The 26688-nt window shown below is 36.2% G+C and overlaps 3 protein-coding genes across 6 annotated transcripts in view; all 3 read right to left on the bottom strand.

The window, feature by feature from the left end:
- Positions 1 to 320: 320 nt before the first annotated feature.
- On the bottom strand, positions 321 to 2545 carry ndufa12 (NADH:ubiquinone oxidoreductase subunit A12). Its single transcript, XM_041254804.1, has 4 exons — positions 2432 to 2545; positions 1765 to 1847; positions 936 to 1023; positions 321 to 568 (listed from the first exon to the last, which is right to left on the bottom strand). Exons 1-4 carry the CDS (start codon positions 2518 to 2520, stop codon positions 388 to 390), a joined length of 441 nt encoding a protein of 146 aa, XP_041110738.1. The 5' UTR covers positions 2521 to 2545; the 3' UTR covers positions 321 to 387.
- A 4732-nt stretch (positions 2546 to 7277) lies between these two features.
- On the bottom strand, positions 7278 to 22772 carry LOC121318288 (nuclear receptor subfamily 2 group C member 1-like). 4 transcript variants are annotated; one of them, XM_041254801.1, is made up of 16 exons: positions 22686 to 22771; positions 17218 to 17364; positions 15598 to 15673; positions 13714 to 13824; positions 13373 to 13600; positions 12388 to 12472; positions 11467 to 11646; positions 11159 to 11306; positions 10956 to 11049; positions 10006 to 10190; positions 9708 to 9861; positions 9342 to 9463; positions 9082 to 9221; positions 8617 to 8754; positions 8255 to 8360; positions 7278 to 7577 (listed from the first exon to the last, which is right to left on the bottom strand). In XM_041254801.1, exons 3-16 carry the CDS (start codon positions 15658 to 15660, stop codon positions 7403 to 7405), a joined length of 1929 nt encoding a protein of 642 aa, XP_041110735.1. In that variant the 5' UTR covers positions 15661 to 15673; positions 17218 to 17364; positions 22686 to 22771; the 3' UTR covers positions 7278 to 7402. The 4 variants fall into 4 exon arrangements, with proteins under 4 accessions (XP_041110735.1, XP_041110734.1, XP_041110736.1 ...); XM_041254800.1 differs by lacking the exon at positions 17218 to 17364 and having other exon boundaries at positions 22686 to 22770; XM_041254802.1 differs by lacking the exons at positions 15598 to 15673; positions 17218 to 17364 and having other exon boundaries at positions 22686 to 22772.
- Positions 22685 to 26688, bottom strand: part of LOC121318286 (FYVE, RhoGEF and PH domain-containing protein 6-like) — a 35899-nt gene continuing 31895 nt past the window's right edge. The window contains exon 21 of the mRNA XM_041254797.1: positions 22685 to 26624. Coding sequence (XP_041110731.1) covers positions 26588 to 26624 — 37 coding nt within the window. The 3' untranslated portion in view covers positions 22685 to 26587. The remainder of the gene's footprint in view (positions 26625 to 26688) is intronic.

Here is a 26688-nt window from a genome sequence, read left to right as displayed (position 1 = left end):
ATTATAGACACAAACGGATGATAAAAAATTTCTTTTGAATCATTATTTTTAATTGAAACAAATATATAATCGTTATAATAGAGGTTAAATGATTCACAGTAAAACTTTCATGCCCCCTCATACTGTATACATCTATACATGAAATATATTTGGTGCCAGATAATCTCTCACAATACTAAGTCTTTCAAAAGCTTGTATGCCATGCTGTAACCATGTGTGATGTATTCTAAGTGAATTAAAAAAACTGAAAAAATCTGTTTAAAGACTTAAAACTGTCAGACCACCACCGAGACACAAGACACAGCTGAAAACATGAAATATATATTTATATTTTTTAATTATCAGCAAGACTTGGTATCAGAATAATTTACAAACAAGCTCCACTTTTCACTTTGCAGTTGCCTGGGGTGGGACCCACTCATGTATCTTCTTGCGGGTGGTGGAGTACGGAACATACTGACTCGGTGAACCGCTCAGGTTAAATTTGTGATTCTCCCAGATGAACTTGCGAGGCACTGGAGGGTGAGTTGTTGGTGGATTGTCAGTCATGCAATGCAGCCAGCGATGCCTGTAGAGCGCACATAACAATAAATTGATTTATTTTTATTTTTAAATAAGACAGATAAACAGCAACTGTATGTAATCACTTTTTCAAGGCAGAGATATTCCAACTTGGGAATTTAGTACAATATACATTTAAAAATGTTTTTATCATATAAACACTAAATGTATACAACAGTCGCTACGCATCTTTATACGAATGCGTATAAAGAAATTTCCAGAATACAATTAACAGTACAAAACCTAGCAACACAAATACTGAATACATTAATTGAAATGCTCCTTCCTATTTCTTGTACAGTACTTAAGTCCTACAGTATTTAATTAATTAGTGCCTACCTCTGGAATTGAATAATATAAAATTATTTAATTACCATTCAGGTGGCACCATGCTTCCGTCTACTTCCCAGTATGTGTTTTTTCCATTCATTTCTTCAGCATATATTACCCATCTGTGACGGCCTGAGATGAGACATCAGAAAAATCATGGTAAGGTCCCTAACTGTTTGTGCTCATAAAACACAAAATAAGGAGACGCATCAGCAACTTGAAGTTCTAGAAAGTGGACAAGGCACAACAGCATTGCTCCACACAGCCTGTGCAAAGAGCCTAATTTACACATTTTTGCACTGTTTGATAGGGACATTTGGCAATAAACTAACAGGATGATCCAGTGGTTGGTACAGGGGACAGTGTTAATGTGGTCTGTACTGAACATTGTTCCTAGTATTTTATTTTTTTTTTGCAGTTGGTACGAACACCCGGGGATGATCTGCATATAGTACTGTACTAGCAAGTGCTCAACTTGCTGTCTGAGACTCTGTCTTAGCTGGAGTGGAAAAGCCAGAATATCAGCTGAGTCAACATACTCTGTTTTTTACAGTAAAAATGAAAGTAGTGGACTTTAAACACTAAGTTAGGTCCATTATACCCACAGATACAAATCAAAGGGTGGCTCATGGTTCCGTTCATGGCAAAACATTCAAATCGTATTTAAAAACATATTATATAAGCAGAAGAGCAGGGAAAAACTACACAGTGGTAATGGTCATATGTTTATCCTCCCATCCTATTACAGAGTTCTTTCTGAAGGTATAGATCTAGCACCTCTGCTGAATTAACTTGACCTGGAATGACCTATTAATGCATTAACTATTGGCTACCTGCACACATACAGAACTGATACAGAAAAGAAGCCATTACCAAAAAAGTAGCGGTTATCTTCAAAATATTTGTTGCCAAATTTGTCCACTCCAACAAGAGCTCCAGTTTTCACATCATTTACCCTAGAGGGGTATAAAGGAAAGTACAGTAAATAAAGTGCACACAAGGGACACACAACAATAACAACGCCCAGAGAGAGAGAGAGAGGCATTTTTGACAACCTTGAAATCCAAGTTATTACATTTAATAAATAATAATATCAATACTACTACGACGACTACTACTACTACTACTACTAATAATAAATAATAATAATAATAATAATAATAAATAAATAATAATAATAATAATAAAATAACACAATTGCTTACAGGACCATGCGTAGCTTTTTATTTACAGCTGCATGTCGGTGTAGACTTTAATTTTTGTTAGCCCCTGAAAAAACAACATTCAACTAGATATATTGCATATTAAATACGTCAGGGGTTATTCCAAATTTCTAAATCGTCCAACTGTTATACTGTGTGTGTGTCTGGCACAGAACAAGACGGGTATAACCGCTATATAGCCTAACAACACAGGCTTGCCAGAAAGAGGTCATGATACAAGGTTACTTCCCTTTCATTACACAGATGTATTAAAATGATATGCTAAACACTCGGCACACTGATTTTTGTTTTATTTCTTTATTTTTTTTAAAATGTACCTGAGTAGCTGCATAACAAACCCGCGTACACCTCCATGACCTCCTAACTGCTGAACAGCTCTCCGAAAAACCTGCACATACTCCGCCATGTTTAGACGGGACACTGTGTTCTAATAGCAGAGTGTTCGGGTAAACACGTCACAATAAAAGTTAGTTCCGTCAAGGAATTATTCCTCCCAGCCAGTGTTGCCAGATCAGATGTTTCACGTTTCTGCTCAGGACAATCTGCAGGTAAGGTTTTTTAAAGGTACATTTTTAATTTGAGGATTTTCTAAAGGTTTTTTTTTTTTTTTTTTTTTCTGTCTGAAAACATTTTGTTCCCTAAGATTTATTCATAATGTGCAAGTCCTTCCTTTACTAAGATGGCAGATACTCTGTGACATCATGACCACTGATTGCAGACTTTAGATTTACTTTGTTTACGACAGTATAAGATCGTTTCATGTGCAGCAAGTATTATGGTCCCTAGACCCACATATAGTCTGTGCTGCATATAATTTGAGCGAGAGGCACAAGTGGGGGCATAATACTTGTTTCAGAGGAAATAAATGTAGTTGTAAGAGCAGCGTTTAAATGTTGTGCAAGTCAGTGAATAGGCCAATATATTCTGGAAAATGAAGAAAAAATTCATTTGTAATTTTACAGATTTCAAATAAAAGGTGTCTCTTATGTAGGACATTATATCTTCTACGTTGACCTTTCTCAAAAAAGTCTTAGGTAGGTGATATAAAGTCTTACACAGTAGATACACACACACACACACACACACACACACACACACACACACACACACACACTATTACTAATAGGTTTAAGAACACTGCTCCCAACAGAGAAATCTTAATTTATCCAAATTTGTAGGTCAATAGTAGCAGCCAGATACCACAGGTTTCAAAATGATAAACTATAAGACTCAGTTGTTTTACTTTGTGTTACTGATAGTCAAAATGATCAACTAATTAAAGTACTGTATACACATTGTTCTTTTTAGAAAGGAAGGTTTTTTTTTCCCCCACTCTAGGTGGTTAATGTTAGGATTTCCTGTTTTAGATTATGGTGATTATATTTATCAGTTTGCTTGTAAGCAGTCTCTATATAAGTTAGATTAATTTTATAAATAGTGTGGCAGATTTGTTCAAGCGTTCCACTTTGGCACATCCTTGTCATATGTTCATAGAACTAGCCTGGCTCTCAGTTATGAACGGTGGGTGTTTTCATTAGTTTTGTTTTGTGTTTAAGGTCTTTAAGGGCTTGGTACCTTCCTATGAGTGTGCATATACATAGTGGCACAGAGTCCCGTCCAAGGCTGGTTTGCACGCTTGAAATATTTGACCCAGACAAAGCTTAAAAGATAAGTATTTTATGCAAATGAAATGATGTGACCAGAACAATGTGGATTATTGGGTGAAACAAAGAAGTGGTTATGAAAGATGTCAACATTAAGTGCTGTATACAACAAGCTCATTGAGAGCTCTTCGTTACAGCAGGAAGAATGAAGCAAAGACTGCAGGCCTCTGTGGAACATAGGTAAATGATGCTTATTCTGTATTTCAAATGCTGTCATGGAATTTTAATAAAGCATTTGTATTAAACTGCCATTGTTGTATTGAGTGAGGCATTCTGGGTAACCCTTCACAAAGACACTCCAGTGAGCTACTTAACATTTTTGAACAGGAATGGGAGAATGATCTTTTGCATGTCAGCTCCCAAACACAATCTGATCACCTTTCTTTCTTTGTTTTAAAGATGGTATTTGGGAATGACTTGGAACGTCCGGCCAATGCTTGTCGTTCAGATGTTTTATTTATTCTGTTGTTGGATCTCTTTATGCTGCTGATTACGTTTGAACCACATGTTTTTATTGTGTATATACATTGTGTTTGTCCTTTTATTGTTTTCCAGGACCCCCTTGTAAATGAGGCCTCCGTCTCAATGCGTAAAGCTCTTGGATAAATAATTAAACAAAGCTGTAAGCTACAATAACTTAAGTAAAAGTAAAGGAACATTATTTACAGCCTACGGGATTCAGTTCCTGCACTTCATGCGATCGTTTCCAATGGACTCTTTCTGATGAACACCCAAATTGGACATGATCACATTATGTGATGAACTAATTCCATTGTGCAATTAATATATTTCTTTGCATTTAATTTAGAGCATTAGTTAGCTAAGTGGATCAAATACACAAGTAGAAATTTATGTATTACCAAACACAACTTTAAAAACCATTCCGCCTAACTTACTCGCTGTGCCTAATTCTAACCGATATAGCTTCCTCTTCAGCTGCATTCAGTCTTTGAGTAATGTTGTGATCTTATTGATGTCTTCCCCGATCAGTGACTTGCCTCCGATAGCATATTAATATGTAGTCCTCCGTGAAATTGGTCATTCTTTAAAATGTGTAACATAATGGTCTCGTTTCCATGAGTTTCCTAGGCGTGTTCTAATTTCCAAGAGCGCAGAGGAAAAGAGCCAGGAAAAATTTAGGCACATCAAGATTCAGGGAGGGGAACCATGTTTGAAAGGGGGCACCTGACTTGCTAAGTTGCAGTTGGGGTCTGGATCGATTAGTATCTGGTCATTGGTTTTTCTTGTCTTTTGTTAATACAATTTCTTAATATAAAGCCCTTTTATAGGTGCAATAACAACTTTAGGGTGTCCAGTCCTGAGATACAGACTTGGTTGAAGGCTCAAAGCAAACAGCGCACCAAGGTGTCCAAGTAAGTCAGTACAACCACTTAGGAAATGTTTTTTGTTTTTGTTTTTTGCTTCAATATAGGCTTTGTTTAAAACATGTAGAAATCAGACATACAGGTATACATATTAATACTCTTTTTATACATATTGTTCATCATCATCATTTATTACGCAGTCTCAATTTTGTACCAAACAGTATGACTTGCACACTGAAATGCATTTGGCCAAACAAATACTAGAATATATAGAAATTGTTTGTGCCTGATATAGTTTTGATATTTTTTATTAAAAATGGCATCTAAAACACAAGTGCACATTAAGTTATAATGGATGCAGGTATTTTAATGCATTAAACTGGTGACCAACATCTTTTCCAGTAGCTACATACAAACATAAAACTGAGCGATTTGTTTGCTCAGTAATATAAAAAACAAATTAAACAATATATATATATTTTTTAAATACAGGCAAAATAAAATGTGCTCTTCTAGTTTGAATCCCAATACATTTACAGTTGCTTTTATACAATACAAAATTAAAAAGCAAGCCAAAAACAAGGCTATTCTTTAAACAACCCACCCTTGTTGTGTTTGTACTGGGTTGCTTTTCAATGAAGCTGCAGAATGTAAACTAATCCTAGTTCAACACAACACTTTCCAAAACACTGTATTGATAAAGTACCATGGCTGCACTACCAGCACTTACTTTAATGTTACAATTATTTTGGAAATAATATACATCATTCTTATTCAAATTCATATAAATTCCAGGAAACACCCACTAAACGTTTATTTTTCAAAACAGTTTTGGACTCCCATCTAAATGTTGTCATCATATGTATTTTTTTCAAACATGATCAACACTGACATTTTTTCAGTGTTCAGTACATTGCTTATAAAATTAATCAGGCATATATTTCTTATATGGCAAAGCAGGTGAGGTTAATCATTTTACAGTGTTTTTTAACTGCTTTGAGAGTTATGCATTAGTGTGAAACTTTCCATTGTAAATGCTCTCCTCCAGCTAAAAGCACTTTCTGTAAAATGCTACGGAAAATTATTTTTACACTACAAAATCTGTAACATAACAAAAATGAATTAAATTTATTTCACTTTCAGTAAACTGTCACAAATATTTTCTTTAACATTGTACTGCATAGCAATAAAATGTTAAAACAATGCTGCCTCTTAACTACGATTTAATGATTAACATCCTTCATTTCCAAATGGATTTAAGATGACAATAAACCTTAAACACTTCAGTCTGTCTAAAGATGTGGTTTAAAATATGGCTCTGTAATTTTTGCTATTCTCAGAGCTTGTCTAAGTAGTTTCTAATGTTGTTTTGTGGAGGTACTGTATGCATATTGTACATAAATACTTAATATATAAATGTGGTTAGGCCATCAACACATATATACTCACATTTCTGGTGTATTTAATACAGCACTTCATCTACATGGATTAATAAAAAAGCCCATTGTAATATAAATGTATTCCGAACAGTCCGTCTTGGCAGGGAAACTAGGTTACCGAAGAAGAAATGAGCCGTAAAATAAAATGTGCCTACCCTGTGCAATTTAAGCATATCTGCAGTGATATATAATGTACCGTCACCACCTCTATCAGCGTTTACATGTTCCCATAAGAAAAGAAAGCAACAGATTTTAAAGTGCACATATATTACAGGCTGAAAATACCTTTAAGGTATTAGGAATTGTATTTTTATTTTACATTTAACTTTTATAAGTCTTTTCATTAATGTATCCTCACAATTTATTACAGCGATAATGGGGGGTGCAAGTTATGGCTCAAGGTGGCTATATTACATACAAACATCTCAAAGTTTATTTTTGAGAACAATCCAAAGATACAGTAATCATAACCATTAAACTATTATATATGGAACTAGAATATGTTCCTAAGTTCTATGTACTTTTTTCTATTCTGGTTTTCAAGCATTAGTATTTGTCAGCTGTATACTTGTTAACATCAAAATAATTTGTAATATGAACCAAAATGCATAGTTCAATCAATTAGCAGGCAAGAAACTAGTTGAAATGAGATGGAATAGTTTTTCTTAAAACAGACTACAAATCGGCACAAAAAAAAAATACTGTACAAAGAGGCGCTAACAATAAAAAAAAAACTTATAGGTAAAAGCCAGGTTTATTTCAATTGCAACAATTGTACAGTTTTTAACTGTATTTTTGAACAATTCATTTATGTACAAATGCTAAATTTGCTGTTAGCCTATTTCACCTACTTGCTATACTTAAAGGGAAGAACTAATTATCTGGCTGTTATAGTCTGCTGTTTCCATTTTCAGAATATAGGGGATGATGCTGTCGATCTGTACATTTCCTATGAGGCCAGCAAAGAATAATTCTTCTGTGATGGCTGCACTCATCAGTCTCAATGCCGGTAGCCTCAGAAGGAGCCTTGACAATCTACAAAAAAAAACATTTTCCCCAAATAAAATCACATTTTACCCAACTAGTTCAGTGGTATGACAGTCTACTGCAAAAATATGTAACAAAATAGAATTCTGTAATTAAAATACATAGTTTCAAAAGAAACATTATCCTCCAATATAATCATACAAGGCTCACTATTGCATACAGCTGTTTAGTTGTCAAGATTGATAACTAGTTTTTCTCAGGCAGCTGTTTGCTTTAATGATTACCACTAAGAGAAGAGAGATCCTGGGCATCGTTCCATGGAGTCTAAGTTAGTGTGAGTGAACTTGGGCTACTCAATTCAGAATCCGTTATCCTAGCTAAAACACTTGAAGCAGGACCACACTAAAAACAAGACGCTTCTCCACTGGGTACCTCTACCAAGTACAGTAGAAAAGGTTTGGAAAAGTTGCTGCATTCTACTACTGCTCTCAATCATAATAGTTTCTATACCTTGTACTTGATTTTACTCTTAAAGGTAACTGTATTCTTGTTTTTTGTAATTGCTCTTATTTGAAATCGTTCTTATACATTTATCGTACTTACTACTTGTCGTTAATGGAATTTACTCTTATAACCAAGTATTTAAGTTTAACTGCGCTAAGTCGTAATTGCGCTCGTAATAATAATAATAATAATAATAATAATAATAATAATAATAATGCTACCTGTAAGTATCTTCTGGGTAGGTTCTGGTGACATAATCTTGTAATTCCATGTATGCCTTTTCTTGGAACTTTTCAATCTGAAGAGTATTATCTATGCCTGGATGATCTAAAGCAAAAAAAACAAAAAAACAAAAAAACAACACCACATTAACTCACAAGATTGTTGGGGAGCAAAATTGGGATTTTTCACTGAGAATGACCATAGGTTCTTGTATTTTTCAAACAATAAAAAGCAGCTTTCCCATGTTGTAAAGAAATAAAAGCAAGAGCCACAGATCATTTTTCCCCAGGCAGGCAATTACAGGAAATACATTAATTAGCATTTTACCAGAAACATGAAAGAACCACAGGCCGCCACTTACCAGGGCTAAAGAGAACAATAGCTTTCAAGTATGCATATTCGTAAGAATCCAGGCACAGATTAGTCATGCTGTTACAGAATTCTTGCATCTTCCAGATGTGCTCCATTACAAGTTTGACCCTGTCTGCTGATAATTTATCTGTGGATAAAGTTTTAGAAAAAGTGCAAAACTGGAGTCAAGAGTATCATGCAAGTATGAATAAATGCAATTCCCATACTAAAGCTCTTAGTGTTTCATGCAACTGCTTTGTCTAACTTCACTGAGGCAGTTTTACAGAGGCAGTGCTCAAGAACAGCCGTTGCCTGCTCCTGGTTTACCATGAGGCTGCTGCAAAATGAGCAGTTTCACTAATACTTCATGTTTTCATTTGTTCTTGAAAACTATTTCATTTTTACATAGTACAATTTGTGTGTGTGTAAACAATGCTCTATCACTTCTCTTAGTCCCTGCTTCTCCATAGCTTACCTTGTTGTAAACTGCTCTGGAGGTGATTTATAATGGCAGTTAAAATGGTGCCCACGTTCATAACGTGTGAACACTGTGCTAGGCCCAATGCAAAGAGTTCATTCCAACATGCTTTCACCAAAGTTATTTCGTTGTCCTGCCTAATAACAAAAAAACAAAACATTTTGTAATTCCCTACACAGCTCATTCCAATATTAAATAGCTAAAACCTTAAGAGAATGATATGAATGTTTCCAATGTGGGAACAATGAATTACTGACCCCAGTGCTTGGAAAGCAGGAATAGAGCGTGCCCAATGCATAGACAGGAACAACAGCCTTGACGCGGATTCACAGATGTAGTGAACGTTAAGGTATTCAGGCATAGGTGAAGGCATTGTAAGCTGGAGAAATAAAATACATTCCATTGATTCTCATTACAATTAGAATAGTTTCTTGTCACACTTTATCGTAGTTCTTTTTAGAATGCCATAGTCTTTATATTTACTGCAACATCAGTTAACTGTTTTAACAAACATACAGCTATTTTATAGGACCTAAAGTCGATGGTTATTACAGTTTTCAACTAATCCCAACCCTTACAAAATATTAAGTAGAATCTGGAGCTATATAAAATAGTTGTTATACCTTAAAAGCAACATGGACATCACTTAGGATAGGACCTTCAATTTCTATAATGCTTCCAGACTGATCTCCTGACACCAGCTGCATGTTGGATTCCACATGTTCAGCTGGGAGATGCTCGGCTGGGTCCAGTGCTTTTGCAAGTGTATCAAAGGCTCTGAAAATTTGATGGTATTTTTTTTGGTACATAAAAACATAACACAATACAATAACAAAATATGACTGTACTTTTGGTAATTTGATCCACCTTAAAACTTACTGTGGAAAATAAAACAGAAAATAAAATTAGAAAATGCCCAACCTTGTGATTTCACTTGTTGATTGCTCTCCCTGTTGTATTTCAGTCACAGAACTAACGCCGTTACTTAAGGTCTCCATTGTTGACAAGTCTGCGTTGCTGTCGCTCAAATCCTTTGACTTGCTCAGGTGTGCAAGTGATGTGACCACATTCGCTAGCGTGCTTAAATCACCTTCGTAAGAGTCGCTCTGTAAGAAAGTGCACAGCAATTTTTAATCCATGTACTTCTCTTAGCAGGACTCCCTATTTTTTATTTAACACAAGCATTACAAAACAACGCAACTGTTATAGTCAATGCTGTTCTTTCAATGTAATAATTAAGGATGTGGTTGGAACAAATACCCAGACTGCAAGTACTGGAATTTCTTACCATTGTTTCTTTCTTACAAGTTGCTTGTGCGCAAAATATTTTATTTTTAGCAACACCAGCAGCTATCTGAAGAAAAGGCTAACTGGAGGAGAGCCTTTTAATCTGTATTAGCCTGATCTCTATTCATTGTACATATAATTTTACTTCTATTCTTAGGGTCCATTTAAAGGCTAATGTTGTTAACCCTTTCAAGGCTATGTGACCTACAGCAAAGGTACAGGATACAGTGCTTTACCTATAGAGGTGTAATATTTACATATCCTGAATTAACTTTAAAAGAACCAAATGATTATCAGTGAAATAAAAGGAGGATCAATGTAAACAAAGGGGATTTGAAAGCATGGGTTAGAATGTCTTTACTGATGTTTGATAACATTTCAATGAAGTGACTGTACTATTTTACCAATAAAGTAATAAATAAGGACAGACTACAGAACCACACAATGTACTTAATCATAAACTATTACAAACATAATACAACATTTAGTACAATTTGTTTAGTTTTGCACTGCACTGAAATTATTACTAAATCGATTTTATGATTGTTTTTTAATGAAATCTGGTAATACAGCAGCATGTATACCTTTTCAGGTGATGACATTGTCATTGTATTCTCAATCTTTGGGAAAGGCTGCTGAATGTTCAGAAGCATTCCTGGATCCAGCAAACCTGTGGCCCTAAAATAACAAGGGTAAGAAAAAAAAAATAAATAAATAAATAAAAATTTAAAAAAGGCCTGGAAACTTACAACTAAATATTTTCCCGGTGGGATTTCTAGATTGGTACCTGCAAGTCTCCTTGTCTGTTACAAATGTGGGAGTGGCAGCCAGGGGACTGCGCAAATCCTTTCGGATGTAAATCTTTTCCGTGGAGGCTGCACAGTTTATTGATTTTTCTCTGGAAACTTCAACTGGCTTCCGTTCACACTGAACAGCTGCAAGAGTACGGCTCATATTAGTGAGAACTGTAGAAGTATTATACCAAACGCAGTTTTACCAAATGAGAACAAACCAACGAGACAATGTTAGTATGAAGACTAAAAACATTCTGCAGTAATAAGAGCAACATCGGGGTAGGTTAAAAAGCTGACTTACAGTCCTGTTTCATCCCAAAGCCAACACACCGCTGCAGCCGGCAGTACTGGCAACGGTTACGGTGGTGTTTGTTGATGACGCAGTCCCTGGTCCCTCTACAGGTATACACAAGGTTCTTCCTGATGCTTCTTTTGAAGAACCCCTTGCAGCCTTCACAGCTCACTGCCCCATAGTGGCGCCCTGGGGGAACAGTCGTGCATCAAAATCATCACCATCACTATTTAGAAAATCAAAGCACATTCCTACATTGGGTACCAAGTCTAGTTTCTATACTTTTCACTACTACTAATAATATTTTTATTTTTAAATAGCGCCTTTCATAGTGGACCACCATCATAAAGTGCTTTACAGAGATAGGCTGTGAACTTTGTATTGTATAGAAAAATTATATATACACACCAACACAGAGTCACTTACAATAGGACATTGATTTAACATCTCATCCACAGGATGGAGCACAAGGAGGTTAAGTGACTTGCTCAGGATCACAGTGAGTCAGTAAGTGGCAGAGGTGGGATTTGAGCCCTGGACTTTAACAACTGAACCACACTGCCTCCTAAAAGTAAGTTCTAATGCTTCTATTGTAATATGCACTTATAAACCCAGAGATATATTCCCAAAGATTCTGTATCTGTCTATAATTTTTGTTCAATATTTCTTGATGAAATAAGGGAGCAAAAAAAAAAAACTGTCAGTACAACAGATAATGTTTAATATCTCTACAAATTAATATTTCTATCATTTATTCTGTATTTCAGTCTCTTGTGATAGTCTTAGCAAGAAAAACAGCTACAAGAACTAAGCAAAAACAGTAGCTGTCCTGGCCATTATTATAGGAATTCCAAGTATACACATTTAATTGCACTGCACATAAAAACAGACTGCAAAAAGTAACAAAACTGCAGTGACTTTTGACAGTACCCGATGCCTTGTCGCCACACACCACACAATATTCAATTATAGGTTTTGATGGGGATAGCTCTGCTGATCCAGAATCTGTAACAATCTAAGGAAAACAAAAATACAATCTTTCAAGCAAACATTATTATCCTTTCATTAGTGCAACATGTATTCTCAAAATAGTCATCATACTTAATGCATTTTAAAGCACAGGCATACATGCAACAGACGAGAAATAAGATTATGGGTTTTAAAAAAAAAAAAAAAAAAAAAAAAATTTAAACTCTTACTGATGAAAAAACCCACACAGAATTTGCACTAAACATCTCTCTGTCTAACTACGTGAAACTAAACTTAACAAACGTAGCAAAATAATTAGATTGAATTAATGACATCCATAAGAAAAAGCCTGAGCTCTTACCCTACAGTATCATTTTAACATGCAAGTCAAACCAGTTAGCAGCATTTGTGAACAACCATCCGATACATTTAGGTACCCTAGACTCAGAGGACTGAGAAGTGGCGAGCACAGCAGTTTGAATGACCATTTTTCTTCTATCTTGACATGTTTAAGCAACAGTAAATACATTTACGGTAATTGCTTGGGATTGTTGGCATATGCTCTAAATATATTGCAAATATAATTAATTTAGTCAAGTCTATTTGTATGAATAGCTCACTTTTGAATAGTGTGTTGGCACCAGTCGGTTATTTTCATATTCATTTGTAAATGATTTGCGCCATTTGAATTCTGATTAAAACTGAAAGTTACTATCAATCTTTTGTTACAATTATTTAAAAATAAATAAGGGGTGTAATGGGTACATGTACAAATAATATTCACTTCTTGAACGGTAAGGCAACCTCACTACTGGATATTTACATACACATAACACTGTAGGACTTGTGATGATTCTAAGTAGTTAACACAGAAATAACCAGGGTTACATAAACATAGAGGGACATTGCTCATTGAATGGCAAATTGTTCAACAGTGATGCTGTACCTGGAACTGCTGTGTCGCCATGTCAGATGAAGTAAAAAGCAGCTGGTTGACGCCGGTCCCATCGGGCGTTGCCAAGATGACTTTTCCCTGTGAGTGGTCCTGCCTGGCGAAGATCACCTTGCCCGGTGTAGAACCAGAATTGGTCAGGATGTACTGCTTCCCCGCTGATGCCTGATCAACAGCCGTTACAATCTGAATTTTCTGGCCGGTTTGCTGGTCTGTGACAATCTATATATTAAAATATATACATTGTATAACTGCATTCCAGATCTTGTTAAAATGGGGGGGGGGTAATGTAGTATTGTCATAAAAGTACATGGTGTTTTTACTAATAAATGTACCTGTATGTGCTGTGCTAAGGCCATGCCACTGTCTGCAGGAACAATCTGTAATCTTTGTCCTGTGCTATCCATTACGTGTCGTCCTACTGTAGTCCCATGGGATGAAGAGACCTGAAAGAAGCTGCAGGTTAGCGTTTCTTAGAGATGTAAAGGTCCAGTGCTCCACACTGTTTAAAAAAGATTTTACAGATTTATGAAGGTTGTTAACTTGACAAAATAAGCATTTCCTGTAAAAGGTGATCAATATTATTATTTATTTCTTAGCAGACACCCTTACCCAGAGCGACCTGTATACAAAAAAAATACATAAAGAATTACAGTACAATTAAGAGCAAGACACAAAATACAATGACTTCAGTAAAACAGAGAACTGATCCTTCTACTAGTCCAAGCAGAAGCAGGACATGCAGGCAACCAGAAGGAGGAATCATGGTGTCCCTAGAGCCAGAAAAGGGAATGTGTCCCCTGCGATGGACAATATAGGCATAACACATAGTATGTGAAACTATTAGTGATGGAAAGTCTCTCTTAAACTGATTAAATATCCTCACACATGATGTAGGAATACATTTTTAAGTCAAACACCACAAATAAACAGAAATTCAAAACTGCCAATACAGTAGCATATATACACTGTAGACTGAGCTCTCTGTACTCTTGCAATTCAAACCCTAATTCTATTATTATCATCAAGTTTTATCAGATTTTCTATTGTTTTATTTGTTCATTGTGTATTCCAACAGCTGCTCAATTAAACCACTGTCCTGTCCCATATTACTTTGCCTTGGATTTATAGGTGGCAGTGCCCGGCTGTCGCTGTGCAAGGGCACAGTATTTCTGTGTGACCATGGGCTGATGGGAAGCCTGTGTCAAGCCTCCCCTACTCCGACATAAATATTGTTTGTTTCTACAGAATGTATCCAGTTCTGTTACACTTCGAACATCAGCATATGTACACATCCCGTGCATATGCCAGTCATGGGTGACAGGAGTTATTACTGGCAATCACTTAACAGTCACAGATATAAGTAAAGAGCTGTACAGACCAGCCATGTGCATAGGTAATGTTAAAAGACAGTTAGAGTTCAGCTATGGGCTATATCTACTGCAATCGCTGATACAAGTGCTCACAACAAAGTGAATGAAATAGACGCTCTTCAAACAGGAGCATGTCTGTATCAGGGTGAGCTGAAGTCCCCTTTAAAAACAACAGAGAAGCAACAACTTTTTTTTCTTTTTTTTTTTTTTTTAATAATTTTTTTTTTTTTTTTTTAATAAATTCTCGCTTGACCACTCAGACGCACCATCACAACCGAATCTCCTGCATCTTGCTGGAGACAACAATCCAAATTAAGCAATACTACCCAGTTTATTAATGGATGAAAAACATCATCATCTGAACTCTGAAGGAAACTGAACGTCATCCACACACACAAAAGATTTTGGTAGGAACTAGATTGAAGAGAAACAGTAAAGCGTCTAGCAATAACATTTATTTAACCTGTTTAAACACACAGGTACTTAGTGTGATTTTGCACTATGAATGTATTTTCACTTCCCTTGTCGTCTTCTGTGCAGTAAATAAAAAACAACTGCACAACAATTTTTCTCAGTGTTGTGGATACAAATGCTTCAACATAACTGGCATCTCTCTATCATACCACACTTGACTGGACACAACTAAGCAACTGTAAACGATTAATTCAGACAGTTAGCCTAAGCCATCCACTAAAATACACTTGCCTAATGTTTCTTTTTAGTATCATTGAATAACTTGCAATTGAGTGTCAAGGATAACAGTAACTGCAAGAACACGTTTGTATTTAAATGCACAAAAGGAGTGTTTTTAGAACATTTTATTGATGGTAAATATTAATAACATACCTCTACCATTTGCTGTTCAACTATCTGACGCACCAGTTCTTCCACAGTCGTCATGATGGTCATTCATTGGCACTTCCTAATGTTGATTAAATAAGAAAAATGTTCAAGTTTTTTTTTTTTTTTTTGCTTTGTTTTGGGGTCTTCCATCTGGCACAAAACGGCTTTGTATTTAGTCCGAATGAACGAAGTGCCTCTGCCTCTAAATTTTATGGACCTGTTTACAAGTCCAAGAAAAATGTGTTAATTTAAACATGCTGATAGCATAATGAACCATCAGGGGCGGTGGCAAGGTGGGCGCTTAGGGGTGCTAAAGCCTCCCCGAAATGTACCTTAGCTCCCCCCTCCCCCCCTATTACAGTGATCTCAAGCTGTCTTTAAACTATACACCACATATGTTCGCAGTATCCCTAGTTTCGGCGTGTGTAGTTCTAGGATCGGCTCAAGATTACAGTTCAGTGGAGCCTAATCCAGATCTTTGTAGTAAAACACCTTATGATCCAAGTCCAGTGATCCCAGAGCCAATCACATTTTATGTTAGTAAGTTAGTGCAACTGGTCTGGTGCGGGACGGTTGACAAGACAGTGTGCAACAAGGAGCAGTGAGGTGCTGTAATTCTACATTGATTTTACTGAGGCCAATATTGTTCGCATCTAAATTTCAAAGATACAGTTTAGATAGATCGTTTTTTACTCCCAGCCAGAAGCCAACTAATGCGAAAGAAGGCTTGAACAGATGAACTTTCAAAGAGTAACACTGCCGAAGTCAAAGACAACTTTAAACTGAGGATGTAGATGATGAATGCAGACCGAATGAAGAAAGCAAGTTTGTTGATTCTTGGGGAGAGGGCAACAAGTATGATGACCAGTGCATCACCATTTTAAACATGGTAGAAGATCCAGACCCACCTGTTGTGAAACACACGTCTCGTGTCTAGCACAGAAGCCTATTCTGAACTCAAGCAGAATTTGAAGAACGTCTTTGCAGTTACATATAGTTGTTCTTACCATGCTGTCAATTTTAGTAGGTTAAAGTTGCTTTTATTAAATAAAATAAGCAAAATAACAAAAAAAAAAAAAAGCTTACAGTAAAGATTGAGGTATATTTGTAGCTCATATGTAGTTTTCACTTGTAGCTACAGTTAACTTCAATTTTGTTATTGGTGAAATATTAAAAGTATTTTGTCACTGAAGTTACACCTGCTTTTAAACTATGAAATATTGCTATTTTAGCGTCAACAGCATCAACAGAAAACAGGATACACATAAAGGACAAGGGTTGCGACAATGACAAATGATTATGAATTTTATTTGTAGTCCACACCCCCGTCCCCCCAGAGCACGAACCAGGGAAAACAGTTTCATGTGACTGCATGCCCGTGTTGAACAATCCCAGTCCGTTTACATGCAAGATGTTCCTGTGTATGCTGGTTTTCAGAAAATAAATCATGACAATTTCACTTTCTTGTTATCCCTTGAGGGTAAAATGCACACAGCACATGTTTAAATGCCTGCTGTTCCTACAGGTCCACTTATCTGACAGTCCTTTGGAATATGTTCATCAAATCAGACCCTCGGTCCCATCTGTGTATAACCACAATTGAGAGTGACAGAATAAAATTACCTGGTAATCTAATTTACAGCAAGGTCTGGGGTGCAGTAGCTCTGTTTTGACGACTCCCTCGCCCCGTGAGACTGCTGCAGCATCTCCTCCACGGCTGGCCCAAATGCATAACCAGGGGAGATGGGCATGTTGAGCGGGGACCCTGGCCTGGGAAAACCAGGAGATGTGTCTGGTACAGAGTCAGCAGACCAGTAGTCTGCACCAAAGTAGCCACCGAGCAATCAACAGGAGGAAAATGCTGGAGCTCCAGCTTCACAGCGCCCTGAGGGCATACCAGCCTTCTCATTTCCAGCTGGCAGCCGGCTAAATTGCCATCTACTTTGCCAGATGTTCCAGTGAATAGTATTCAAAATGTTTATTTTCTTCCAGTAAAATAGCAACAACTTCCACAATTCACTACGTTTGTAAGTCGAGTAAAACATTCCTTCTATGAGGGCATTTCGTTTCCCTGAGTTATGTTTCCATGGACACCATGAATCGCGATGGACAAATCAGTTTTGAGCTTACAAGTGATGTTGGTGATGAAGGCCAAACTGCACAATCATAAACCTGAGTCTGTAACTATACAGCAGAGTTATTAAATTGTATTTTTTTTAAAATAAACAAACCTATATTTTCTATGTAAGATCATCGTTTTTACTCGAAGTGTCAAAACAGTGAGTATACGTTATAGCATTGTAAAATGTTTTATGCAGTGACTTAGAAGATTGATATGAAACCTAGCATATACAATCAATTCAGGAAACGATATTTGCATTGCACAATTAATTAACATGACTGATTGTTGTATTTTTATGTGCTTTGTTTTTCTGATTCAGTCTTTATTAAACAAAAAATATCAATATATGACCTACAAGATGTACCAGCGAGATATTTTGCTGCATAATCAGTTGCTGTAAAACTGTGGTCTAGTAATATTATTGACTGTTTACATACAACATGTATATACAGATAAAAAGTATACACACACACGCACGTACACATAAGCAAACTGTGATTGCACGGTACTAAAGATGATTCAAGACAAAGGTTCTTCATTTTAGAAGACTATCTAAAGTTACCTTTTTAAGAAGTTCAAATGGAAATGTATGTTCAAACTTATGTACAATACAAATGTCTCCTTCCTCCTCCTCTGTTGTTGTCACGCTTTCCATGTCTTCCCAAAACACAAATATATTTTTTTGTATATCAGGCAATAGCAACAGAGGGGGAGGGAGGGGAGTTTCACGCTAAACGTAATGCTGGAAAGTACTTTTTTTACCCGAGGAAGGGAAATGATGCCTAGGTATAGACGCGCTGGTGTGTGGCACTGTCTACTGGGAGTTAAAAAAGCAAGGTGCAAACATATGTAGGCATTAATGAATGGGTTAACTCTGCACTTACTTTAACTTTGAAACTTTTTATACCCACGCGCTCACCAGCTGTATAGTTGGCTCACTGATCTGAGAGCCTCTTGTGGTGACACGTTCTGGAAAATTGAGCTATAACAGTACATTCAAAGCCTTAAACAGAGTGTATACAGAGTGAATGCTAGCTATGTTAGTAACTTTTACCCTTTAATTTCAAACCATGTTGTTCAAATAAATGCCAATCCATTAGTTATTGTTATTTGTATTTATTTTAATGAAGCAACAGTTAATAGAATTGAAAAAATGAAAGAAAAATGAAAGAAAAAAAATACAACTTACTGTAGAAATCGCATTTAATGTTTGTAGAAAATGCAAGAGAAACAGACTTCTGAAAAGTAAACTCAACAGTGTTTGAAATCGCAGTTCTCGCAGGCACATTTTAAAAAATGTATTATTTATTTAATGCACTTGCGCATTCTCTGACTCGGTAGTTAATGAGAAACGACGACATGGGAAAGGACTGGCTGGTTCCATGAATATTTTTTACGAACTTGGTCTTGTTTTTTTGTGTTTTTTCCTGTATGAAATGCAAAAGACAAAATGTAATACAAAACACAGCTTATGGCTAACCTTTTCTGTAATCAAATTTACTACCAATTAATACTGCTTAACTTCTGTCTTTAATTTAGAAATTGCTTTACATTTCTCTCTTCTGGCTCACTTGGTATTATGGTATCTATATAAACGTGACATTGTTTGTTTTTGTTCCTGAAATATAATTTCTCTGTTTCATTGGTGTCTGGTTCTGTCTTTCTTTCACCAGTTTTTTCTGTGTAATAAATTACTGCAAAACTGAACAGTTTGCTTAAATATGTAGACTTCACTTACTTTGAAACTGACTGTGTGCTAAAACAAGTTTGTGTTTTTAAAATTCTAATACAAATAAATTATTTTGTAACTTTTCACAGACATAAGTAACATTTACTTTTAAATCCCCCATACCCCCGTCTTCTACTTAGGATTACTAGCCTCCTACTTTTAATGAAAATGAACAGACTGGCATACAAAGCTTGCACCTGCTTGGAGCCAGTGGGCGCCGATACTGGGCTTCCACACGAGGACTGCACCTCCAACAAATCCGGGAGGACTGGGAGGGGCTTACAGCATTATCCAGCTGAAGCCAAGGTCTCGAAAACTGAAATGTGGACCTGGGTCTCCTCAGTCCATGGAATCTGGACTTGGGCAGCAGCTCTGCCCACAAGGGGCTGGTAGCTCGTCCAACAGCGGACCGCTATTAGCCAAATAACCCTCTGACGGGAAGTCCTCCAGGACGGAGGGTTCCTCCGTTCCCCCTTCAAATTAGCCGTCCTCCGTGGAGCCGACCAGAAACGCTACATTGTCCTGCTCCTCCTCAGTCACCTCAGACTTAGGGAGAGGAGGGACTATTACCGGGGCCAAGTGAGCGTGTTGTACCCCAAGCACCGGAGTGGGTGCAGGGGGAGCTGCCAGATTAACAAGGCGCTGTAGCAACTACTGCTGGTTTGCAACAGTGCTTGCTAGCTGAGACATTTGAACATTTCCTTATCTAGGGAGTGCCTGCACCTTTTAGGCTTCTTGGTCTTGGGCTCTGGAGAGCAGGCCACAGACAGGGCACCAGGACCCACAGAAGGCTCATGAGAGGGGCTTCTTGAGAGCAACAACAAAGGCCTCTGAGAGCAAGAAGAGGTGGAACGACCTTCAGCACGGTCGTCCCTCTTAGCACAGGTCCTTTTTGGAAGCTGGCGCACACCTTGCAAAAGGTGTGGTTTACCAGCGCCCGCTCAGCATGTTCAGAGCCCGTTGGACAGGGAGGGAGGCTGGCCCTGCACCTCACACAGTCATGAAAGGCCACACTTACCAGTAATGCACAAGCACGGAGCACAGAGTAATAATCCACCAGTGCTCTGCACAGAAGTGCTATGAGGCACGGAAGCGCACTGAGCACGAGAGCACTGGGTGACTGTACGTGGTACTATTCACAAAGTGCTGTGTACCACCAAATAAAGCCCATGGTGCTATGCACCAGGTTAATGTGTTGTTTAGACAGTAATAGATTTTAAGACACACAAAACAAATATTCGGTCTGTCACTAAATGCGAACAAAACTGGAACGACAGGTGTCGCTCCTCAGCAATCCTCACTAAAAACATACCACCGTGTGATTTAGTTGAAAAAAATACAGAAAAGGACTACCATTGCCTCCAAAGGAAGGGGCAAGCCAACTTCTGAAGAGGCATACGCAAGGTAATAACTTGCTAAAACAGAGCAAGTGAAGACACATCTGCTCAGATTGGAGTGAGGAATCAAATGCAGAAGGTTGCTGTGTGACATACTGTCTTGTTCCAAAATGCAACAGACACGTGGTCACAGCAGGCCTATCAGGCAGCTTTTTGAATATGTGCTCAGGTCATATGACACAAGGGTTATTTCCCAACTCGGTAACAGTTGAGATTTCAAGTTTGAAAGGGAACGACATATGACTGGAGACACACATTCTCTCTCTCCATTAAAAAAATAAAATAAAATAATAAAATTTTTAATTAATGTACTTTTAAATGTAATATATATTATATATATATATATATATATATATATATATTGTTTTAAAAAAGAAAACTTAAGACTGTTGTAGACGTTTTAGCAAAATTTTTCCTTTTAATGTAAGTATACATGTTTATGTGATATTGATTTAAAAAATATCAGGACGTTTCAGACTATGTTCTTCTTCAGCTTGATTTTTTTAAATCAATTATTCATATTTGTGTGTACCTACATTACCATTTTCTTTTACTACATATATGCTGTATATAGCACCCCCGCACACACAAGGTATTCCAAATATTTACAGAATACTTAAAAACTGATGCTACTACAACCATATCCATCTTTCAGTACACTTCACCCAATGCCAATTCCATATACCAACACGAACTGGAGGGGAATGGCAGATGTAAAGCGACTTTTAATTGGACACTTAATTACACGTACTATTTTCTTTAAATTCATTCATTATGTTCTTATGTTCTTATATTGGTTCGCATTTAATTTTTAGCGATTTGATTGGCCAAATTAGTACCCGTACTGTTTACAATTACAACACGTACTAAAGTCAAATGAGAACGTGTACTACATATTTGAAACGCGTACTAAGTAACACTTTGACCCAGATCTCGAAGTGGTTAAAAACTGGTCCTTCCTTACAACACTGTACTTTAATTTCTAGGTCACTGTTGAAGATCGTGGTGTTACCGCTGCAAAAGCAATATTATTTAATATGACAATAAACCATATGCATCATGTCGTTTTTTTGAAAGAGGTAAAAATGTATTCATAATATTATACTTGTGCTATCCCACTGTGACAGAGAAAACAAAAGAGTAACCTCCATGTTTGTTTGTTTGTTAAAAAGTAGGCAAGACTAACGACTGTAATGTTAGGACGCTCTGGCAAACGTTAAAGATTTAAATTCAAAATGGAGGAAGATAAGTTGTTGTTTTTTTTTCTGTGGGTGAAAGGTCAAGATTGAAGGGTTAAAGCTGCCGACAGTTCATATGCAAACCATCTAAAGGCAAAGGTAAAGGGTTTGGTCTTGAAATAGTCCGGCGGTGATTTAGGGAGAAGAGAGAGAGCTGTACCTGGAAGTAGTCTAATTCTAAAACTTCAGGAGTTAAAACAATGTTATGTAAAACCTTTTTATAAAGCGACTTGTGGTTTTCTGTATTTTTGATAACAGAGAAACTCCTCGACTGACTTTCCAGAGCGTAAGCTGATGAATGTTGCAACGATCAGCAAATTATAATGCTCTTTTATTATTGTTTAATCAATGCATTTAGCCAGTTAATTTGATCAAAACCAGTGCACCGAATACACAGGAAAACACATCTGACTTGATTGAGATTTTTCTGTTGTATGTTGTTAACGTTAAGCTTTTTAGATTTCTTGTTCCGCTTTAGTCTGGTATCTCGGCTCCCGTCTAATATTTTCGCCATTTTCCGGCAGTCTTTCCCAGTTTGTTTTTATCAGATATACACACAGTTTATAACATTAAATTGCTTCTATTAATAAAATAATAAATCTTACCTGAATTTGAAGTTTTTTGTACGCTAATATTTAATAAAAGTGTATGTTTCTGCTGGTTGCTGCAGCTCCAGAGAGGGTCAGAGTTCATAACCTCTCTGCAAAACACTTTTCTCCGCCTCTTTACCGGGCATGCGTATTAGGAGTGTGGAATGAAATGGAGGCCTCGTTGCTGCAGTTCGCTTTCTGCTTCAGGCCGCCATCCGCTTTGTAGTTAGGTTTCACGATAGGCCCTTAGTCTAAATCGCTCTCAAACGTAACTGTTTACTGTATTTTTCTAATTATTTGAATTAGCTGCATATACTACTTCCTATTGTATTTTATAACTGCTCTTATCTGTAATGTGGTATTTTGTAAATGTTGTATTTTGGCAGTGTCGCCGTGGCTAAGGAGGGCGTCTGATAAGAAATAAATAATAATAAATACATATGCTGGACACTGTTCAAATTAAAACTTACCGGGCTCATTCTACAGATACTGGACAAATTGCTTCACTCCTTCAAATGCTGGTTATTTAATATGTATTACGCCATTTTTTTTTTTTTTTTTTTTTTAATTGAAAAGCAACATATTTTTGTTTTTTAAACCCTGAGGCCTTTATTGTCAAAATAACTTTGAAGTACAGAAAATATTTTAAGTTTGTGTGTAACTCAGTGTCATTACCAGAACGTAATGCGACCATAAATGTTTTTTTGTGTTATTACTGTTAATGTTCTGTAAGGAGATTATGTATAGATAGGTTTAAGTATATAAGGCTTTTTTTTTTTTATTATTATTTTTTTTAAAAACGATGTTGACTTTCTGTATCCCACCCTACCTAACACATTTTTTATTTCACCAAAAATGATGACTGTATTTCCCTTTATTATGCCTCAACTGCTCATGATACCAATCTTCAGCTCCCTAGACTGCAAAATTATGCCAAACTGCATCACTGAAGTCATTTAATGGGACGGGTCTTCTGGCCTTGGCAGTTTATTGTCTTTATTCCAACAAGGTTTATTTTACAAAACATTTCCTTCACAATATGGCCTAATATTATGTATAATCTCTAAACTACAGTGCCAATCTTATCCTCAAGCAATACACCGACTAACTGATACTCTATGTAAGGGTGCAATTCCATTGCTGGGACACTAGATTGTTGGTGTCTGCTATTTTTTGTATGCTATAGGCACAAACATGAGAGATTGTCAAAACGCAAACACAATTTAACTTGTTTAAAGTTGATTGTTTATAAACTGTACAAATACTTTACATGATACAAAATTATGACAATTACAAAGATGTTTTTTCTTCTTCACCTACAATACAAACTTAATTTTGTATTTATACAACATAGTGCAATCCATGGTGACCAGACCAGTTTCTGCCAAACTCCTATTAAACAAGAAAGCACACTTTACATTTTATGCAATAAACATAAAAACACAGAAATGGATGACACTGCTCACAAAACATGCAAGTCATTTCACTTTAAAATCCTTATCTAGTCAACCAGTGCAGGCACACACAGAGAAAACTTTCATAGAAGACTTGGAGTGTAAAAATAAGTTTGTTGCAGATTGGAGCAAAATCAATAGTTATCTTGTTCAGAATGTAGAATGTCACGGACGGACATGTGGGCCAATGAAATAGTTATTCAGCTAAAAACATTGGATAGTAGTAAAAAAACAAAAAAAAAAAAACTGCTGTTAAAATGTACGCACGATAACAGTACGCAGATCAAATAAATACATATCCTACTGCATCGTCACTCAAGTGTTGCATACTTCCTATGACACTGTACTATTAATGTGACAAACATTGTAAAAGAAAACAAAAAATTAAACATAAATACTACCGGTATATTATTCCACAACTAAGTAAATTCACCATGAAATTGTGTTGTATAAACCTGGGTATCTCAGGACAAAACAGTACTTTGGAAACTGAACACCACACAGGGGTGTCTAATAATAGAGTAGTGTCTAATAATTCTCGAATACATAAACAGAATACTATCGACTAAATCACGACAGGTTAATCCAGCAAAAAGTAATAGGCCTAGATCAACCTACCATGAAAAAAAAGATTTGAAAATACTAAAAGTGAGTGATAACATTTTACATTGTTTAAAATACGATCATATCATTTTCTATCTTCCCTTGTGAAGTAATCTTATGTGTATTGCCTGTATAACAACAAAAAGAAGGCTTACTGTAGACCCCAGTGTGTAACTTGAATAACTTGTAACCACTCTTTCCAGTATGTTTTGTGCACGTGCATTAGGTGGACACAATGTAAAGCGAAGATGTAATGTTTTTAGACTACTTAAAGAAAGTGAATGAGTGCATGTACAGGCTAAAAAATATTCATATAAAAATCAAATGTTTATCGGATTATAGACAAATGCATTCTGAAACGTCTGTAGGAGGCTAGGAATGTATGGTGGTTAATATTGGTGCAACATTAAAAAAGTTATCACGTTCACCAGTACACTATGTCAGAGAGACATAATCAGTGTATAAGGGTCCCTATTTTTGCATGATGACCCTACAAATTGATCCTTTTTAACAGTCATTTTAAAATACCTTCTCTAGTTAATGTACAGTAAACTCATACTTTAGAAAATAGTTAATTGCATTAGCTGAACTAATCCTTTAATACAGTTAAAATCGTTCTGTATCTAGTTTATCCTTTGAGCAACATTTATAAGATTAACAAGTGATAAAGGCATTACTGTTTATACAATAACAAAACTTGAAGAAAAAATACACATTGCTATATCTGGAACAATTACAATCTGAAATAAAAGCAGCACCAACAGTGCTTCTTTTAAAACAATTATTTTGTCAGATTTTGTCAAATGTAAATATATTAGGTTTTATTTTTAAATACAAGGCGCAATCTCAAAATGGAAGTGAAAATTATGTACAGACGCATGTTCCAGTTTCTTTGTTTAACATTTTAAAATTAATACATAGTTTAAAAATCCCGCATATAATGGTGTTGAGACAAAGTAAGTTTCACAATTAAAAAAGCTCAAAGGGCTGGTCAGACCAGTTTGAAGTTAACAGTTGAGTATCAGGCATGGTACTTTCTGGTTTTGCTTGCACAGCCCTGGACTAGCATATGAACTGGTCTCCTTCCACAGGATACACATTTTATCATGAATAACCCTGGCCTATAAATTCTGCAAGCCATATGTCCTAATGCACATTTTCTCTATTAATCATTGGTTACTTTCAATCAAACTGTGATGTTTTAACTGTGATTAGCAAAAATAGACCAGATATGCAACAAACGATTAACAAAAACACTACCACTTAAATATTGGATCGTGACAGAAGAGTTGACAATTACTGGTAGTCAAGTGTTACTTCGCAGCAAAAGGACATCATAATAGGCTTTCATGGAATTTGTTTTAATAATTATGGCAAGTAGAGCAGCACGCTAATTTACTAAAACAAATACATATAAATAAATATATAAATTACAGCACCAATATATGGTAGTTTTATCTATTAACCAAAAGGCACCAGGTGATTTTGTTGACAAATCTCCCAACATGTATTAAAGATTCAGTCAATGTAGTGTTGGTTTGGGCAGTTTCATTTTCCAGTTTTGATAGGATATTTGGCAATTTGTTCCTCTTATATCAGAATCATAATGTTGTTTTGCACAATGGAGGAGTGATTACTGCTTTTTTCTTTAAAAGACTCGTCCAGCATGAGACATATTGGTAGTGTAGTATATTTAGAAAAATCTAAATAAGTTACATGGGATATAACAAACTGTAGCATCTTTGTAAATGTGCAATATTGGTGAAATAAGGTTGGTTTCTTCCACAGGATCCAGTGCTTTACTGTATTGTGTGCGCTGGCTTTGCTCATACTATTATACAAAACAAGTACAAGAGACTGCTAGAGGACAGTGGCTTCTTGGAAAGCTTCTAACCACCTGTAAAAACAACAAAACCACAAAGTAAATTAGAACCAATACTAAATTCCTTTTAAGGAGCAAT

This window comes from Polyodon spathula, chromosome 7 (assembly GCF_017654505.1).
Source record: "Polyodon spathula isolate WHYD16114869_AA chromosome 7, ASM1765450v1, whole genome shotgun sequence".
In the NCBI taxonomy this organism is placed as follows: Eukaryota; Metazoa; Chordata; class Actinopteri; order Acipenseriformes; family Polyodontidae; genus Polyodon; species Polyodon spathula.
The sequence above is the reverse complement of the archived record's forward strand: the minus strand, read 5'-3'. Positions and strand labels throughout refer to the sequence as shown.

Coding starts and splice junctions, on each gene's coding strand:
- ndufa12 (XM_041254804.1), bottom strand. CDS start 2,520: ATGGCGGAGTATGTGCAGGTTTTTCGGAGAGCTGTTCAGCAGTTAGGA. Junction 1,848..2,431: donor TTTGTTATGCAGCTACTCAG/GTACATTTTAAA, acceptor ATACCCCTCTAG/GGTAAATGATGTGAAAACTG. Junction 569..935: donor AGCATGGTGCCACCTGAATG/GTAATTAAATAA, acceptor TGCGCTCTACAG/GCATCGCTGGCTGCATTGCA.
- LOC121318288 (XM_041254801.1), bottom strand. CDS start 15,660: ATGACCATCATGACGACTGTGGAAGAACTGGTGCGTCAGATAGTTGAA. Junction 13,601..13,713: donor CCTTAGCACAGCACATACAG/GTACATTTATTA, acceptor TTTAATATATAG/ATTGTCACAGACCAGCAAAC. Junction 9,222..9,341: donor CCTGCTTTCCAAGCACTGGG/GTCAGTAATTCA, acceptor TTTTGTTATTAG/GCAGGACAACGAAATAACTT.